Source organism: Panthera tigris, chromosome A3 (assembly GCF_018350195.1).
Source record: "Panthera tigris isolate Pti1 chromosome A3, P.tigris_Pti1_mat1.1, whole genome shotgun sequence".
NCBI classification, from domain to species: Eukaryota; Metazoa; Chordata; class Mammalia; order Carnivora; family Felidae; genus Panthera; species Panthera tigris.
In genome coordinates this window covers 109,397,107-109,416,620 of record NC_056662.1, presented here as the reverse complement: position 1 = coordinate 109,416,620, position 19,514 = coordinate 109,397,107, and the positions used below count along the sequence as shown (strand labels likewise).

At 36.6% G+C, this 19,514-nt stretch overlaps 1 protein-coding gene and 1 pseudogene across 1 annotated transcript in view; one reads left to right on the top strand and one right to left on the bottom strand.

The window, feature by feature from the left end:
• Positions 1-19,514, bottom strand: part of HEATR5B (HEAT repeat containing 5B) — a 98,355-nt gene that overhangs the window by 52,674 nt on the left and 26,167 nt on the right. Inside the window, exons 15-21 of the mRNA XM_007082423.3 lie at positions 17,719-17,882; positions 17,023-17,198; positions 13,763-13,868; positions 10,781-10,971; positions 6,171-6,330; positions 4,325-4,514; positions 1,855-2,024 (exon numbers count right to left, since the gene is read on the bottom strand). Coding sequence (XP_007082485.1) covers positions 1,855-2,024; positions 4,325-4,514; positions 6,171-6,330; positions 10,781-10,971; positions 13,763-13,868; positions 17,023-17,198; positions 17,719-17,882 — 1,157 coding nt within the window. The remainder of the gene's footprint in view (positions 1-1,854; positions 2,025-4,324; positions 4,515-6,170; positions 6,331-10,780; positions 10,972-13,762; positions 13,869-17,022; positions 17,199-17,718; positions 17,883-19,514) is intronic.
• On the top strand, positions 8,516-9,224 carry LOC107179652 (annotated as a pseudogene).

Here is a 19,514-nt window from a genome sequence, read left to right as displayed (position 1 = left end):
CTCTAAACAATATGTTATAGCAGCCCACTCCTCTAATCCACTTGGCTTCCGTGAACACTACAAACTCTATTTTTCCTTTAACCACTCAGATTGCTTCATATTTTTCCTGATTCTTTTTCTTTCCCTAAATGTTATATGCTGGGTTCCTCATGCAGCACTCTCCCTGGTGATCTTATCTACTTCTGTATTTAATGCCCATCTAAATGCTTATGCCTCCCAAATTTACCTTTCCAACCAGACTTCTCTTTTCTGAGCTCTAGCTCATGAAACTAACTAAATGTCTAAAACTGAATTCATACATCCACCTTTCCCAACCTTCTCCTATTCTGGTGTTACCAATCTCAGAAAATTACATTACTATGTGCGAGTCAGGAACTTGGATTATATCCTTCTCCTTTTTCCTTACAGCCCATTAATCAACGAACTGCACTGATTCTTTCTCTTAAACATCACTCAAATCCATTTATTTTTCTGCATTCTCATTGCTACTAATAGGGAGCAAGTCATTACCATCTCTCTCCTAGACCACCGTATTTCTCTCTCTTTTTAAAAAAAATTTTTTTAACGTTTACTTATTTTTGAAAGGGGGACAGAGTGTGAGTGGGGAAGTGGCAGACAGAGAGGGAGACACAGAATTCAGAGCAGGCTCCAGGCTCCGAGCTATCAGCACGGAGCTTGACATGGGGCTGGAACTCATGGACCATGAGATCATGACTGGAGCTGAAGTTGGACGCTTAACCAACTGAGCCACCAGGCGCCCCACCGTAATTCTCAAAGCCAAAAAAGTCCAAAGTTTTACTACATCTAGAAAGTCTGCATGATCTCTCACCTGGCTAACTGTCCAGCTTCATCCTGTGCCTGGGCCCTATCCACCCCTTCTCTCTCAGCCTAACCACACTGACTAAACAGTTTCTTGAATGTATCACACTCCTTCCCATCTTGGGGCCTTTCACATTTTTCTCTCTCCCTAAAAATAAATGCTGTCTATACCAATACCATGCTTTCTCTCAAACTAACTCTTATTTATCACACCTTGAATATCATTTTTTCAGGGAAATCTTTTCTGAATGCCTGGATTCTGACAGGCTCCCTGTTACATGTTTTCCTATAGCCCTTTCTAGCAATTGTCATATTGGTAAATTATTATTGGCCATGTTCCCTTGTAAACCATAAATTTTATATGACAGAAACTTCATCTTGTCTCATCTATAAAATGTATTCCCAGTACTTTGCATAGTACATGACATATGGCAGTTTCTCAATAAGTATTTATTAAGTGAACAGATTAATGACTGTGATGACAGCAATTGCCCCTCAGAAGTTATCAATCAAACTTCAGGAGACAAAATTCTGAATGGGAAAAGCTAAAAATATGATACATCCTTAGCCAAGACATAAACAGCTCATCAAAATATTTCTTAAAAGGTGAAAAAGGAAACCAGTAAATAAAACGAACAGTCATAAAATGACTACTGAAGCTGAATCTCTAAGATTCACAATCTAGGAAACTTCCATTTTTTGTTTTGGGTCTAGTTTAATCTTTTGGGAAACAAATCTGGGGCTCTCTAAATAAATCCATGAATGAGGGGTGCCTGGGTGGCTCATTCAGTTGAGCATCTGACTCTTGGTTTCGGCTCAGGTCATGATCTCACGGTTTGGGATTTCGAGCTCCACGTTTGGCTTGGTGCTGACAGCCTGCTTGGGATTCTCTCTGTCTCTCTGTCTCTCTCTCTCTCTGCCAACCGCACCCCCTCCCCCCACCAGCCGCTTGTGCTGTCTCTGTCCCTCTCAAAATAAATAAACTTTGAAAATATTAAATAAATAAATATATAAACGAAGCAGCTTTATACTTACACACAGGCTAGGAACAAGACTAGATAGGTTGACATGTCGTGGTGCAAACATGTGAAGCTGCTGAAGGCAAGAAATGGCAGCAGCCTGAACAAGGGAATCTGAATGGTCCTGGGTTATGGCACAACCCACCAAACAAGAAGAACGAATGGTGGAAATTGTTGCTCCGTTCCCTAATCGAAAAATACAAGAAAATGCAAAACACAATTATTAGTATTACCAAAAATATTCCTAGAAAATAACTGTCTTCTAAATAACCTCTCTTTCTGATTACTGTACAGACAGTTTTGAAGACAAAAAGTCTACGAAGTCCATAGAAATGATTTCAAAACATGATTGTCTATCGATGACAACAATATATCCCTCCAGGTTTAGCTAGGTTTACATATACTCCCTAGGAAACTATGTTGTCTTTTAAATCCATCATTGTTTTATTTGAAAGAGACAGAAAATTCCTCATTCTGTTTCTCTGTTCAACCATTATTATCACGACAGTATTTAATAACTTTAAATTGTATTTTCCTAAGAAGATTAATGGAAATTTTTACAGAGATAGGAAAAATAATTGTAGTATTATATACTATCTGTATAAAAATGGCTTAATTGCCGGGGCGCCTGGGTGGCTCAGCTGGTTGAGCGTCCAACTTCAGCTCAGGTCATGATCTCACAGTTCATGGTTCAAGCCCCACATCGGGCTCTGTGCTGACAGCTCAGAACCTGGAGCCTGTTTCGGATTCTGTGTCTCCCTCTCTCTCTACCCCTCCCCCACTCGTGCTCTGTCTCTCTTTTTTTTTTTAACGTTTTATTTATTTTGAGACAGAGAGAGACAGAGCATGAACGGGGGAGGGGCAGAGAGAGAGGGAGACACAGAATCGGAAGCAGGCTCCAGGCTCTGAGCCATCAGCCCAGGGCCCGACGTGGGGCTTGAACTCACGGACCTCGAGATCATGACCTGAGCCGAAGTTGGACGCCCAACCGACTGAGCCACCCAGGCGCCCCATCTCTGTCTCTGTCTCTTAAAAAAAAAAAAAAAATGAATAAACCTTAAAAAAAATGGCTTAATTGCCTAATATAAGTGATTTCAAACTTTTGCCAATGTAAAATAAAAAATAATTTTATAGACATAAGGAAATCATAGGGTCACTTCTAATTTGAAATACACATTGCCTCCTTATCACTGCATTAGAAAGCATTTGGTAAACACCTATGTTTAATCAAAGTTGTATATTTATCCTGTGTATATCCTTATGATAACACTGAAAGAAAGAATTATCAACTTTCTCAAAGAGGACACTGAGTCCAAGAAAAAAGACATGTTTAAATCACGTATTTTCCACTTTCTAGCATTCTTCATGAAGATCTTTTTATTTCGGCTTCTTTTTTTTTTTTTTTTATTTTTTTTTTTATTTTTTTTTTTTAACGTTTATTTATTTTTGAGACAGAGAGAGACAAGGCATGAACGAGGGAGGGTCAGAGAGAGGGAGACACAGTATCTGAAACAGGCTCCAGGCTCTGAGCCGTCAGCACAGAGCCCGACGCGGGGCTCAACGGACCGCGAGATCATGACCTGAGCCGAAGTCGGCCGCTTAACCGACTGAGCCACCCAGGCGCCCCACGGCTTCTTTTTTTAAAATATCTGTCTGGATGGAGGCAACACAGACAGCAGAGTGGTTAAGAATGCATGCAAAGGAAACTGATCTGGGCTTCACCTCTGGCTCCAACCACTTGCTGGCTATACAAAACTTGGAAAAGTTCTTAACCTCTCCCAGCCTTAGAGTTCCATCTATAGAATGGAGTGATATACCTATCTCAGGATGTTGTCAAAGTTAAATGAGATAATGTGTATAAACATCTTCACCCACTTAAAGCATTTACTGAATGATGGGAAAAAAGTGAAAATTTTGAAAATGGCTGGTACATTCAGGATAAATTCACAGTAATTTTCTGCCTTGTATGTTTCATTCAACCTTTAGTAAAGTTATGTCGGTGGAATTGTGTGGTTAGAATGCGGGCCTTAGGATCATACCTATCTTCTCTGAGTTTGCTTCCTCACAGAGAAATTACATAATATTATCCCCTTTATTGCAGTGGGTTTTCAAACTTTGATCCTGAGCTTTAGAGTTCAAAGAAAACAGTGAAGCAAAAGTCCATGAAGACAAGTGGATGGCACTCCGGGACACAGGGACTCCACTTTCATCTTGTCTTCATGGGGATCCAGGTAAAATATAATTTGGAAAGGCTGTCTCTGCTCAAAACTTCAAATAACAGTCAGTTATAGGTATGGTGTACGCATTAGATTAAATACCATATGTAAAAAGAAGAGTCATAGGTCTTTGGTAAATAACAAGCATTCAGTACATAGTAATTATTATTATTATTATTATAAGTTTTCATTTAGCAACATGATAGTGACATGCAGGAAACTGAAAGACAGCAAAGTGCAGTTCCTTTCATTTAAGATGAATTCACTCACCTTGTAGCTCAGGGCCAACCGTAGTTATTATGGCACCCAAACATCTACCCAAACATTGATGAACTTCTGTATGTGAAGGTGGAACAGTCAACAGCAAGGTAAGAACTAGAGATAATGTTGGCTCCACGTATCCACGATACATTGGGCCACTAGAATCCACTATAAGAGCAAGTGAATGAAGAGACCATGTCTGGAATGAAATATAATTTCATTTAGTTGTAAGGAATAATTACAGTATACTGAGCTGATTTTTTTAACTTAAATTTTAGTAACTACTAACATCTTACTTTTTTAAAAGTTTATTTATTTGTTTTGAGAGCGTGCACATGCAAATGGGGTAGGGGCAGAGAGAGAGAGAGAGAGAGAGAGAGAGAGAGAGAGAGAGAGAGTCTCAAGCAGGATCCGTGCAGTGCAGAGGCCAACACAGGGCTCAATCCTGTGAACTGTAAGATTATGACCTGAGCTAAAATCAAAAGTTGGGACATTTAACTGACTGAACTACGCAGATGCTCCTTGAGTTAGGATTCTTAAAACAGAAGACAAATTAGGGAAAACTTAAGAATATCTACTGTAGTCTTCTTGTGCAGACATACAGTAGTGCTGAGGGAATGCAATTGATACAAATTATAGTAAAATGTCCTCTCATATAAAAAGAATCATGTAGGGGTGCCTGGATGGCTCAGCTGGTTAAGCCTCCACCTCTTGATTTCAGCTCAGGTCATGATCTCGCAGTTCATCTCGCAGTCTACTGTGAAAACAGAATTTTTTTTTAAAAAAAAGTGTAGCGCCTAACAAGTAATAAGCTTACTTAACTTTTGTTTCTAAACTTTTTGGGAATTTTGGGCTTTACACAGCTGGAAACTTTTACCAAGAAGTCAAAGGCAAACTAAGCCTGTAGACTGGAAGCCTCTGCTGAATTTACTGCTTCTTGTCTAACTGTGAAGGAACTAATTTATCAACAAACTAATGGTATGTAGTAATGGCAACTGAATTGTTTCTTCTCCCAACTTACAGTCCCAGTATGAAGCTGGCAAGCTGAATGCTACTATAGTCATATACTCTTAATATTTTTAGGTGCATCAGTGCATGGTGGCAAATCCTTAGTGTAGTATGTTTTCAGACATGTGAAGCTCTTGCTTTTCGTTGTGGTTGTATTTATTCGTATATAAAATGTTCGAGCATAAACAAACAAAAATTCCAGGAGAACACTTGAAAATTCAACCAAAAAACCCAGACTTGGACTGGTGTCTGAGTGGGAAGAGAGACAGGATAGCCATTAAAACAAACTTGATCAACTCAGCAAATGTGGAGTGCCTGGGTGGCTCATTTGGTTAAGCGTCTGACTTCAGGTCATGATCTCAGTTTGTGGGTTCGAGCCCTGCGTTGGGCTCTGTGCTGACAGCTTGGAGCCTGGAGCCTGCTTTGGATTCTGTGTCTCCCTCTCTCCCTGCCCTTCCCCTGCTCTTGCTCTCTCTCAAAAACAACAACAACAACAACAACAACAACAACAACAACAACAACAACAAAAACTTAGCAAATGTAAGGAAATGCAAAAAAAGAGGAAACAAGTTCAAAAGATAGTAAATTAATAAAAAGAAACTATATTTTGAGAAATATATGTGAATGGGTTAAATTCCCAGAATAAGACAGATTTAAGACTAGGTTAAAATACAAATTCCTGTTCTACAGTTTTACAAATTGAACTCATAAAACAAAGACCCTAGTAACATTTTTCCAAACAAATTATAAGAATCATTACTATTTTATAAAACAAATGACAGTCCTAAAAATATTATTTAAAAATGTCATAAAAATGTCATAAATAAAAACAAAATCAGCATTATACCTGGACTTCCGAGGATGTTCCATCTTGTGCTAAAGCCAATAAAATGCTGACACTGGTTTTCAGATGTTGTCCTGAGCCGATACCACCAACATAACGATGCAAGCAACCCAGAGCCAATGAGTGCCCAGTTCTGGATACAACATCTCGGGCTGATTTCAACCTGGGAAAATAATTATATGCTTCAGGGACTGGCCTTTCTATTTCCCTATGACAATAACAAGCTTATGAGTCACACCATAAACGGGATTTATTGTGGAAATCAGAAAAGACTACAATCATGATTACTTCTTTCTCCACTCCCTACCAAGAGTCAGAGATTAATTTAAAATGGTTGGCTAAAGTCACATATTTCATTTTAATTTTAGAGAAAATCTGAAAGAAGAATCACCACTTCTCAGTTTTTAACATTTATTATTCCTTGAAAAGTTAAGAATCATTTGAAACATATTTTTATTATTGGTGTTTTAAATAAACACGAATTGCTTTTATAACTGGCTTTAAAAATCTAAAAATTTAGATTACAGAAATTACAAAATTACAGAAAATGTTAACTGAAGAAATTCTCTATAATTATGATCTGAACCTCTTTTTTTTTTTTTTTTTTTTAATTTTTTTTTTAACGCTTATTTATTTTTGAGACAGAGAGAGACAGAGCATGAACGGGGGAGGAGCAGAGAGAGAGGGAGACACAGAATCAGAAGCAGGCTCCAGGCTCTGAGCCATCAGCCCAGAGCCCGACGCGGGGCTCGAACTCATGGACCGCGAGATCGTGACCTGAGCTGAAGTTGGACGCTTAACCGACTGAGCCACCCAGGCGCCCCGATCTGAACCTCTTTAACATGCATCAGTCTTTTTCTTTGTGAAATATATCTAATGAATTAAAAAATATAAAAAGAAGATATTGCAGATTACTTAAAAAATAAGCTTTATTGGGATATATTTATATAAAATAAAATTCACCAATGGTAATTCTTTTCAAGTATCCATAGAACATTTACCAAGATAGATAATTAATTGAGCCAATAAGGAAATAAAACGTATCAGAATTTATGGTATGCAGCTAAAGTGTGTATCAAGGTGAATTTATAGCATCAAAATCCTTGTATTAGAAAAGAAGAAAGGTTTTAAATGAATTATCTAAACCTCCACCTTCAGAATCTAGAAAGAGAAAAGTAAACTGAACTGAAGGTAAGCATAATGAAGCAAGTTATAAAAATAAAGCAGAAATCAGTGGAAGAGAAAATGGAAAGACAATAGAAAAACTCAATGAAATACAAACCTGATTTTTTTAAAAAGAATTATGAGAATAAGGAGAATAAGGAGAGAGAGAGAGAGAGAGAGAGAGAGAGAGAGAGAGAGAGAAAGGCAGAATGTATATTGCTTCTTTTGTAAAGTATTCTACAAATGTCAGTAGGCCAAGCTAGATGACAGCGTTGGTAAAATCTACATTTTTAATAATCGGAGTGTCTGTTCTATTAGTTACTGAGACAGGAATGCTGAGATCACCAAATATAATTTTAGACTTGTCTATTTTACTTTCACTTCTATTAGGTTTTGTTCCATGTATTTTAAAACTATATCATAAGATACATATACATTGAGAATTGCTATGTATTCTTGGGGGAAATTGGTCCTCTTATCATTATGAAAGCACTCATTTATTCTGGTAACAATTTTTGTTACAAAATCTACTTTTTCTGATAATAACAGAGCCACTCTAGCTTCCTTTGAGTTAGTGTTTTCCTGGTATATTATCCCTATCCTTTTACTTTTAACCTATTTCTTTCTTTAGAGTTAAAGGGGTTTCTTGTAGATAGCATTCAGTTAGATTTTGCTTTTTATCCAATATGACAAATTTTAACTTTTACTTGTAATGTTTAGACCATTTATATTTAATGTAATTATCAGCAGGTTGGGTTTAAGTCTCCCATATTGCTATTCGTGCTCTGTCACATCAGTTTGTTTCTTTTTCCTTCTTTCCATCTTCTTTTGGATTTAGTATTTTTTATGATTCCATTTTATCTCCACTATTGGTTTATTAGTTATACATTTTTGTTTTTTAGTAGGATCTCTGGAGTTTACATTATACATTTCTAACCCATTATGATATACCTTCAAAGAATATTATATTTTTTCATGTATATTGTACACAGAGTATGCCACCATTTCCTCTTCCCATTCTTTGCACTGCTGTCATGTATTTTTACTTCTCTCTCTATTAAAATCCTACCACACATTATCATTTTTGCATGAAAGGGTCAATTATCTTCCCAAGGCATTTAAAAAATGCGACTAAAAATAGCTTGCGAACTCTGTTGCCCAGGAGCTGCCTGTGCCACTCAGCCATGGTCAACTCCACCATGTTCTTCAGCATCGCCATGGATGGTAAGCCCCTGGCCTATGTCATCTTGGAGCTGTCTGCAGACAAAGTTTGAAAAACAGTAGAAAATTTTTATGCTCTGAGCACTGGGGAGAAAAGATTTGGTTATACAAGTTCCTGCTTTCATGGGATTATTCTGGGATTTATGTGTCAGGGCAGTGACTTGGCATACCATAATGGCACTGGTGGCAAGTCCATCAATGGGGAGAAATTTGATGATGAGTATTTTATCCTGAAGCATAGGGGTCCTGGAATCTTGTCCATGGCAAATGCTGGACCCAACACAACAGTTCACAGTTTTTTCATCCGCATTGCCAAGAGTAAGTGGTTGGATGGCAAGTATGTGGTCTCTGGCAAGTGAAAGAGGACATGAATATTGTGGAAGCCACAGAGCGCTTTGGGTCCAGGAATGGCAAGACTAGAAAGAAGATCACCATTGCTGACTGTGGACAAATCTATTAAATTTGACTTGTGTTTTATCTTAACTACCAGACCACTCCTGCTGTAGCTCAAGAGAGCACTGCTTTGCCCTTGTCTGCTCTCGCTGTAATCTTTGTATCTCGCTGCAGTTCTGTGGGTTCCATAATTTCCTTATTCCCCTCCAAGTTTAGCTGGATTGCAGAGTTAAATTTATGATTATGAAATAAAAACTAAACGATAACCAAAAGTAAAATATAATAAAAAGTAAATGAGAATAAAATAATAGGTCATTTTAAAACAGACATATAAAGAGTAAGTCTTTATATTTATCTACATACCTACCACTCTTGGCCCTCTTCATTTCTGTATGTTACATTCAAAGTTTCATCTACTATCATCTTTTTTTTTTTTTTTCCAAAAAGCTTCTTTTAACACGTCTTATGGTACACTGTGTAAGCAATGAATTTTCCAACTTTTCACAGTCTGAAAGTCTTTATTAAAACTTCAGTTTTAAAAAGGTATTTTCACTGGCTATAAAGTTCTAGGTCACTCTACTGCCTTTTGCTTGCATAGTTTATAATCAGAAGCCTGCTGAAATTGTTATCTTTGTTCCTCTGCGTGATGTCTTCCCCCAAATGGCTGCTTTTATGACATTCTCTTTATCATTGCCTTTATGAAATTTGATTATGCTATGCTTTTCTTTTGTCTTTATTCCACCTCGGGTTTGTTGAGGTTATTGGATGTGTAAAACTCCTATTTTACCTATTATTAACAGAGCATAAATCATTAAACAGGTAAGACTGGTTGTATATTTTAAAAAATCTTTAGTGGAAGTTGGATTTCAGAATCAATGACATACTTGGAAAAGCAAAACTGATCTATTGTTAGAAAATGGTAAAAGTCATCCTACAGAAGATCAAGTGTCAGGGACTATTTTATCTTCTGCTTGCTCATATTATCCTTAGTGATTCAAACAACACACTGGGGCATTACCCTATAATCAAATTGTTGCTCATGTCTGAAGACAGGGAAAAGCCATTCTCATATAACCAAGAATTCAGAAAATACTTTTTATTCAGAACTACTGCTTCACAACCATTGCTTCCCCCCCACCTCTCTCGTTAAAGATTATGGCCTAGTTTGGTATAATTAGTACTCAAAATATACAGTGGTTAATTTACATAACTCAAGTATCAGTTCTTGACCACACTTGATTTTCAACTTGTCTACTTTAAGTACCTGATTAACAACCAACCAAGAGTCACTAATAAGGGCATCATCTTAATCATACTTATTTGGAACTCTGAGATCACTCTTTTTAATTAATATAAAAAGAAATCCTTAAAACCTAACACCAACTTTTCCCGTTTCAGGGATAATTTAAAAGATGATAAACTTGCTGGCAGTTATAAAAAGAATGGCTTATTCCAAAAAATGAATAATTAACAAAAAGAGTAATGTAAGGAGCAGAGATAAGAGAAAGGGACTTCCAGAACACGTCTTCAGAGCAGAGTACATATAACTAACTAAGAGAGGCCGTATTAACAATCTGCTTGATTCCATTATGTAATATTCAAAGGCTGAAACCTGACCACCTTAAAAGTATCTATAATATTACAACTTTCCCAGGTTCTGGAGTTTAAACAATTACTGCATTGAAAATTAAAATCATTATAAAAAAACACACAAAATTTTGTCATATGCTATACCATGTGGAAAGCATATCACCCAGTTAATATAATTATTGACTACTAAAAAGACATCTTTGTCTCTATGAGAAACTTACTTGTCAGTAAAAAGACCCACTTACTTGTCAAAGCTATACTGGGCCATTCTAGCAATGAAGGTTGCTTCCCCAACCACCTGAGCCATTCTTCCAAGAGCTTCCCCTGCTGCACATCTTAAGATGGGGTTTGGGTTGTCAAGAGCGCCCATAACCAGAGTCAGAGCAGATTTACGAACTTCCTCAGGTCCTAAAGTACTTTTGTTTTCAGCCAGGCCCTATGGTTGTTAAAAACAAAAAAGGAGGTGGGGGAAGGGGGCAAATTCAAAATTCACAGTACATAAAAGAAAAAGATGTGCTGCAATCTTTGTAAATATACATGTATTTCCACCCACTTTTTTTCAACCATCTTTTATTTTTTAATTTTTTAAAGTTTTTATTTTAACATTTTATTTTATTTTTGAGACAGGGAGAGACAGAGCATGAACGGGGGAGGGTCAGAGAGAGAGGGAGACACAGACTGAAACAGGCTCCAGGCTCTGAGCTGTCAGCACAGAGCCCGACGCGGGGCTCGAACTCACGGACCGTGAGATCATAACCTGAGCCGAAGTCGGACGCTTAACCGACTGAGCCACCCAGGCGCCCCTAAAGTTTTTACTTTAATCACCCAGTGCTCACCATGACAAGTGCACTCCTTAATCCCCATCACCTATTTCACCCATCCACCCACCCACCTCCCCTCTGGTAACCAGTTTGCTCTCTATAGTTAAGAGTAGTTTCTCTCTCTCTTTTTCCCTTTGCTTGTTTTGTTTCTTAAATTCCACATGAGTGAAATCATATGGTATTTGTCTTTCTCTGACTTATTTTACTTAGCATTATACTCTCTAGCTCCATCTATGTCACTGCAAATGACAAGACTTCATTATTTTTGATGGCTGAGTAACATTCCATTGTGTATATATACCACATCTTCTTTATCCATTCACCAGTTGATGGGCACCTGGGCTGCTTCCATCTTGGCTATTGTAAATAATGCTGCTATAAAATAGGGGTATTATGTATCAACCATCTTTTTGTTTTAATTGAAGTACAGTTGACATACTGTACAAACCTAGTTTTAGTTGTACAACATCATGATTAGACAATTCTACGCATTAAGCTATGCTCATCATGATAAGTGTAGTCACCATCGGTCAATGTACAATATTATTACAATATTATTAACTATATTTCCCATGCTGTATTCCTATGACCTAATTGTAACTGAAAGTTTGTACCTCTTAGTCCCCTTCACCTATGTTACCCATTCACCTACCTGCTCCCCTTCTTCAGCCATCTTTCATATGCATATATTATGCCTAGAATCAATACCCATTAAACTAATCACTTTCCTAAACATGATTCACAACATGATATATAACAAGGTCATAGTCAATCAGCCCTAAGATGAACAATCCCTGGACGTGTCTTTATCCAAAGACTAATGCTTTTTATATAAAAGTATTGCTTTTATGTATAAAGGATGCTATACTATTAAGTCAACTGGTATTCAACTAATTGACATTTACCATTAGAACTTTAGGTAAGGAAAAAGGCTGAGGAGTATGAAAATTTGACATGTTTCTATAAAAATTCCAGAGAAGATAATTATGTCATCAAGAGTACATTCAATATATATAAAAAGATAAAATAAGGTAAAAATAATCAGTAACTGAATATCGATACACTTTGTTCATCATATTAAATGTTAGTATCTCTGTTCTAGGTACACCTAGAACATGGAACTTAGCTCACATGAGACCAAAAATCCAACTCATGGTGCCTGGAGAAAATGTTAGCCATAGCAGGGGCATTAGCAAGCAAATCTATGAAGAAAAGTATACTGTAGAGCAATATTACAGTTGGTTCATTCACCTTCCAACCACTAAGGAAGACTGACTACTCAATTCTTTTTTAAAAAACTCAGATGTTCGTATTAGCTGATGGTCTCTAAATAGGGCATATACTAATAGTTATATAAATGATACAAACTTCTATTTCTGTATTCAATGCCTATGTCCCTTTGCCCTGATGTTTACAAAACACAATTTAATTCACGCCCATTTAAACACTTGTATTTGCTGCCATTTTAACGGTAAACCTTATAACAAGCTTAGTGCTGAATAATATAAAAAAGTTTTCAAATATGTCATGAGAGGCTAGAGGCTGCATAGAACAGTGCATGAACTCTGAGAGATAGGCAAAATATTGGTTATTTCACTTCAAACATACAGAAACCGAGGTTCAAAAGGTTAAGGAACTGCCTAAGACAAACCTATGAGATCTAAACCAGAACACAGTCTCTAAATGTAGCCTTTTTTCAGCTGTACAACATAGTCTCTCCTGATTTATGGTCTAAACCACAAATGGAACTCAAACTTTATCTAGTTAACCTCAAGTAGAATACAAGATTTTATTAGTCAGACATCTTTGAAAATTCCAAGAGAACTTACTAGAACTTATAAAATCTGAAAGATCAGATCAAAAAATGAACTTTAACATTATTAAACTATAAAACACTTATTTAATTGCAATGAGTCTAATAAATAGTTTCTAATAATTTAGTTAAACTAATATAAAAACACAGTTTTCAAGTGATATACATATAATCATCATAATGGTCTAGATATACCTGCCTTATTAAAGGTATTAATTAAAATCTTAGTTCAGAATACTTATGTTTTTTTTTAAATTTTTATTTATTTTATTTGAAAGAGAGAACATACACACGTGCTCAAGTGAGGGAGAGGGGCCAACGAAGGGAGAGAGAGAGAGAGGGTGAAAGGGAGAGGGAGAGAGAGGGTGAAAGGGAGAGGGAAAGAGAGGGGGAAGGGGGGGGTGGGGAGAGAGAGACAGAGAGACAGAGACAGAAAGAGAGTGAATCTTAAGCAGCCTCCACATGCAGTGTAGAGCCCGTCTCGGAGCTATTCCCACAATGGTGGGATCATGACCTGAGCCAAAATTAAGAGATGCTCAGCCAAATGAGCCACCCAGGTGCCCCCAGAATACTTATGTTTTAGAAGTAAATACCTTTAGTGCACTAAGAACAGCAGTAAAAATATTAAGCTGCACAGCCTGCTGACGGACGCCTTTGGCTTGTTTAACGCATTCAGCAAAGTGGTCCAACATTTGTAATCTATGATAATAGAATAAAGATCACATTAGCAATACTTTTTATTCAAATATGGCTCAAAAAAGATACATAAAAAGAGTATAAGCTAATTGGTAACAAATAATGCCCCACGCTGTCTCATTTTTATTTCATTCCTGCAGCTGGTTCAAACCCGAGCTCCTCCTGAATTGATATAGGGGCATGCGGTTTTTAAGTGGAACAAGGCAAGAGACTAAATATTAAGTTTCAATGAACAAAAAAAGGTAATAATTTCAGTGTTAACATTAACGCCAGAATCTAACAAAGTGCCTGGTATACAGTAGGTGCTCAAGGTTTCTTGAACAGAATTAGCAATCATTAATTTTGCATCTGTGTAGAAGATTCAGTTGGAAATTTTTAAATGAGGCATAATTTTTTTCTTCTTTTCAAAATACACTCACATGGAAGAAAACTGTACCTCATGTCCTATTCTCAGAAGCTAACTGGGAGGTTTTTATTTTATTTTTTTATTTTTATTAAAAAAAAATTTTTTTTTAATGTTTATTTTAGAGACAGAGAGACAGAGCAAAGCAGGGTCAGGGCAGAGCGAGAGGGAGACAGAATCTGAAACAGGCTCCAGGCTCCAGGCTCTGAGCTGTCAGCGCAGAGCCCGACACGGGGCTTGAACTCACGAACCGTGAGATCATGACCTGAGATGAAGCCGGACGCTCAACCGACTGAGCCACCCAGGCGCCCCAACTGGGAGGTTTTTTGAAGGGATTTAGCTTTGGTCATTTTTTTCTTTTAATGTAAAAAATCAGAAGTGAATTTTTTTTTATTTCAAATTTTTTAAATGAGACAGTCAGCAAAAAAAAAAAAAAAAAAAAAAAAAATCACAGCCATTTGAGACTATTCCGATAAAAGAGAATGAGATCATTTCAGATTCTTCTAAAAATAAATCAGATGGGCAAAGGAACCCGGGATGTTGGATTCAGTACCAAAATAACTACGATCTAAAGTAGGAAATCAGGATCTCCCTAAGGTCACTATAAGGATTTAAGCTCAATTTACAATAGGCCATAGGTCTCAGGTCAAAGTATTCTTCAAATATCACATAGGAAGAAATCATCTAATCCTTCAGTAAAACTCCACTGAGAGTTACTGGGGGCTAAGATTGACTACTTAGTACTTGCTCTGACATAGATCCACATCTTCTAAGGATGAGGAAACTGGGCATTGCTTTCAAGCATACACATAAGAAGACACACAGGGTCTCCGACACTACCGGAAGCATGATTTACCTATGACTGATCTCAAATACATAACCTTTTTAAAAACCTTACTTTAAAAAATGTTTTTTCTTTTTTATAAAATATTTGTTTCACTTAATTTGAAGATTAGTAACAAAAAATTACATCCAGAAATAGCTACTCTTACCCTCAGATACATTTTCTTTCAGGTCTTTTTTTTATCATTATTTTTAATGTTTATTTATTTTTGAGGGGGGGAGGGGCAGAGGGAGAAGGAGGCAGAGGATCTGAAGTGGGCTCTTTGCTGACAGCAGAGAGCCCAATGCAGGGCTCGAACTCACAAACTGTGAGATCACAACCTGAGCCAAAGTCGGACTCCTACCCGACTGAGCCACCCAGGCTCCTCTCAGGTCTTTTCTTTAAAATACAGGACTGGGATCACTTCTTGCCTTTTATTTTACTTTTATCATTTAACATTGTATAAGGAGCATATCAAAACATTATCCATGTAAAAACATTCTAACCTATTGACCTTCCATAATTGATTGACTCATTCCTCTATCACTGGATATTTAAGTTATTAATTGTTAATGTAATTTATTTAATTGTTCTACAAAAGTGAGTTAATATAGTCAAAATAACCCTGGACTCTACTTACAGCTCTCATAACTAGCTGTGTAACTTTGGGCAAACCACAAACTCTTAGACCTGGATTTCCTGATTTAAAACAAGGATATTAAAGTAGATGCTTTATGAGATTCTTTCCCCTTTCATATTCTTCACTTATGTGACAACCAAATGTTCTTAAAGATACCTGGGTAAAGTGAAATTTTACATGGAAATTTTTCTCCTCAAATTAAAAAGCAATTAACCAAGTAACATATGCATTTTTTAAAGATAATATTTACATTATTTTTTATATTTATGTTACCTTTATACACAAACCTAACAATGTTTCAAAAGCATTGTTTAAAAAGATTTTTTATTTTTAAGTAGTCTCTATATCCAACGTGGAGCTTGAACTCACAAGCCCGAGATCAAGAGTCACATGCTCCACCGAATGAACCAGTCAGGCACCCCTAAAAGCATATTTTGTTAAACAAGTTACCTATGAGTGTCTTACACTAATTCATTTTCACTCTTCCTCTTGAGAAAACCACCATAAATAGATAAAATGCCTACAAAAATTAGGGATAGTGTCTGTGCACACAGAATACAGCAAACCAAAATGCTCCTATTAGAAAAACAACCTGTTACTTTAGTTTCCTAAGTCCCAGACTAAACCATATGACAGACAAACACTATTAGAGAATGGACTTCACATTCATTAACTTCTTCAGTAATAAAAAAAAAGAGTTAGCAAAGTGATGTCTCTAATTAAAGATATGGAAAACCTACTTAAAAACTCGCAAACGAATTATTGAAATGAAAATCTTGCTGTTTTAAGACAGTCCACAAGACAATGGATGTCAGAGGCCAGTTCACAGAGCCAAATCTTAAAACGTTTCAATTATGTGGAATTTTCAAGCAATTTTTTTCATCATGTATGTGTCACTTACATTATTAAATTTATAAGCCTATTATTTAAGTAGTAGTTTACCTTATTGCAGGTAACTGAGATGGGAAAATCTATTGCTTAAATATAATTTATATATATGTTTTTCCTGACAGCTTTATTATGTTAAATACTTAAAAAGTGTTATTTTTTATTTTATTTTTTTATTTTTATTTTTAAAAAGTTTTCATTTAAATTGCAGCTAGCTACCATAGTGTAATCGTTAGTTTCAGGTGTGCAATATAGTTATTCAACACTTCCATACAATACCCAGGGCTCCTCACAATAAAAGCCCTCCTTAATCTCCATCACCCACTTAAACCATCCCCCCACCCACCTCCTCTCTGGTATAGTTTATATTAAACTAAAATTATTTGATTGATTTTATACTAACCGGTGTTTGTAAGAAACATGAGGAAACACTACGCCAAAAAGAGCCACGGAAGCATCAATGACTGAAACCCCAAGAGGGAGAGGACCAGGCACAGCTTCTCCAGCAGGGATTCGTAAGTAAATGGAGGATGGGTCGTGCTCCAGAGCCCCACTTCCAGATGCACTGTTTGGCTGGAGCTACAAAAAGAAGGACATAAAAATCATTCAAAATCTACTTTAAGAAACTCACTAATTATTAGTTAGGCATGAAAAACAGAAAAACCAAGAATGATTGAATTTGAAAAAAAAGAAAAAAACAAAAATGATTGAATCTGAAAAATTTTAAATAGATAAAAATATTATTTGGCCACTAAAAAAAGCCATCAGTAACACCTTGTATAATTTTAAGAAAATACTTATTCATTTTAACATTTGTATATTGACCACCTTACAATGTGTAAGCAAAACAATATCAGGAATAACTTCAACTCACGAAAACTCACTAAAAGAGGCATTAGTAAGTCTTTTTTTAAAAGAACGTAAGAAATTCACCATTTTTCACTATTTTTTTCTACCACCAGGAAGCGATCTTTAAATGTCTAAGAAAGCTAAAATAAAATTAAACTTTAGTCTGAAATATTTCCTTTTTAAATAACAATCTGTAATAGCCCCATTGCTTTTGATGACGTAGTATTTCATTCCCTGTGTAGTTTGCTACCTGGTCTTCAATTGATTTATGATCAGTTTCTTGAAGCCAGGAACCAAGAAGAACACTGTCATCATAATGGCAGAGGGATCTGAGGAGGGAAGTGGTTGTGTTGGCTGAATTGTCAGTCAAAGTGAATTCTGCTACCAGTTCTCTAAGAAGTGCGTTGAAAGATCCTAAAAAAACAGAACTTCAGATCAGACATGAAAGAATAGCTTTTATGAAAACTGCAATCATTGCCCACAAAAAGAAGCACCATGTTCAACAGGGATAAAATAATTAAGTCCCATCGCTTCTCAGCCTCTTGGCTAAGATCAAGTGAAATAATTAAGTACCCCCTGTTCTCTTTTTTAAAAAATCTGTATCAAATACTTTAATGCTGTTTTAAAATACAATAATGGTACTTTCTTTTTTATTATTGTATTATGCGTTTTAGCCCAAGTTATTTAAAGGAACAAAAAACTTAGAGAAAATATTTACAATAACTATTACATTTCCTATTTAAATTGAAAACATTTAAATATATTAAAATTTTTCATGCTTTAAATATTTATTTAAATATACTAAATATGACACGATTACTTATTATTAATTACCCAGTGATGTGCAGACACTGAAGCCGAGCACATCAGAATTCTTGGACATGGCTGAAGTGAAGACAAATCAATGGCTTATTTTAATATTAACATTTTACATAATATTTGATATCTATAGAGTACATTATTATTCTCTTTCAAGATTCCTAAATTATTGGCTATATTATAATATATATGAAGCAGTTTCAGACAGTAATTAAAAGCAGAGACTTTGTTGTTGTTGTTGTTTTTTAGTGTTTATTTATTCTTGAGAGAGAGAGACAGAGCGTGAGCGGGGGAGGAGCAGAGAGAGAGGGAGACACAGAATCTGAAGCGGGCTCCGGGCTCCGGGCTCCGAGCTGTCAGCACAGAGCCCGACGCGGGGCTCGAATGCACGAACCGTGAGATCATGACCTGAGCCGAAGTCGGACGCTTAACCGACTGAGCCACCCAGGCGCCTCTGTTGTTTTTTTTTTACTATGAAATTTATTGTCAAATTGGTTTCCATACAACACCCAGTGCTCATCCCAACAGGTGCCCTCCTCAATGCCCATCACCCACTTTCCCCTCTCTCCCACCCCCCATCAACCCTCAGTTTATTCTCAGTTTTCAAGAGTCTCTTATGGTTTGGCTCCCTCCTCTCTAACTTTTTTTTTCCCCTTCCCCTCCCCCGTGGCCTTCTGTTAAGTTTCTCAGGATCCACATAAGAGTGAAAACATATGGTATCTGTTCTTTCTCTGTATGACTTATTTCACTTAGCATCACACTCTCCACTTCCATTCATGTTGCTACAAAAGGCCATATTTCATTCTTTCTCATTGCCAAGTAGTATTCCGTTGTATATATAAACCACAATTTCTTTATCCATTCTTCAGTTGATGGACATTTAGGCTCTTTCCATAATTTGGCTATTGTTGAAAGTGCTGCTATAAACATTGGAGTACAAGTGCCCCTATGCATCAGCACTCCTGTATCCCTTGGGTAAATTCCTAGCAGTGCTATTGCTGGGTCATAGGGTAGGTCTATTTTTAAATTTTTGAGGAACCTCCACACTGTTTTCCAGAGTTGGCTACACCAGTTTGCATTCCCACCAACAGTGCAAGAGGGTTCCCGTTTCTCCACATCCTCTCCAGCATCTGTAGTCTCCTGATTTGTTCATTTTAGCCACTCAAAGCAGAGACTATGAAGTTGAACCAGCTGGGTCTGAATCCAAGCTCTGCCACTTACTAGATC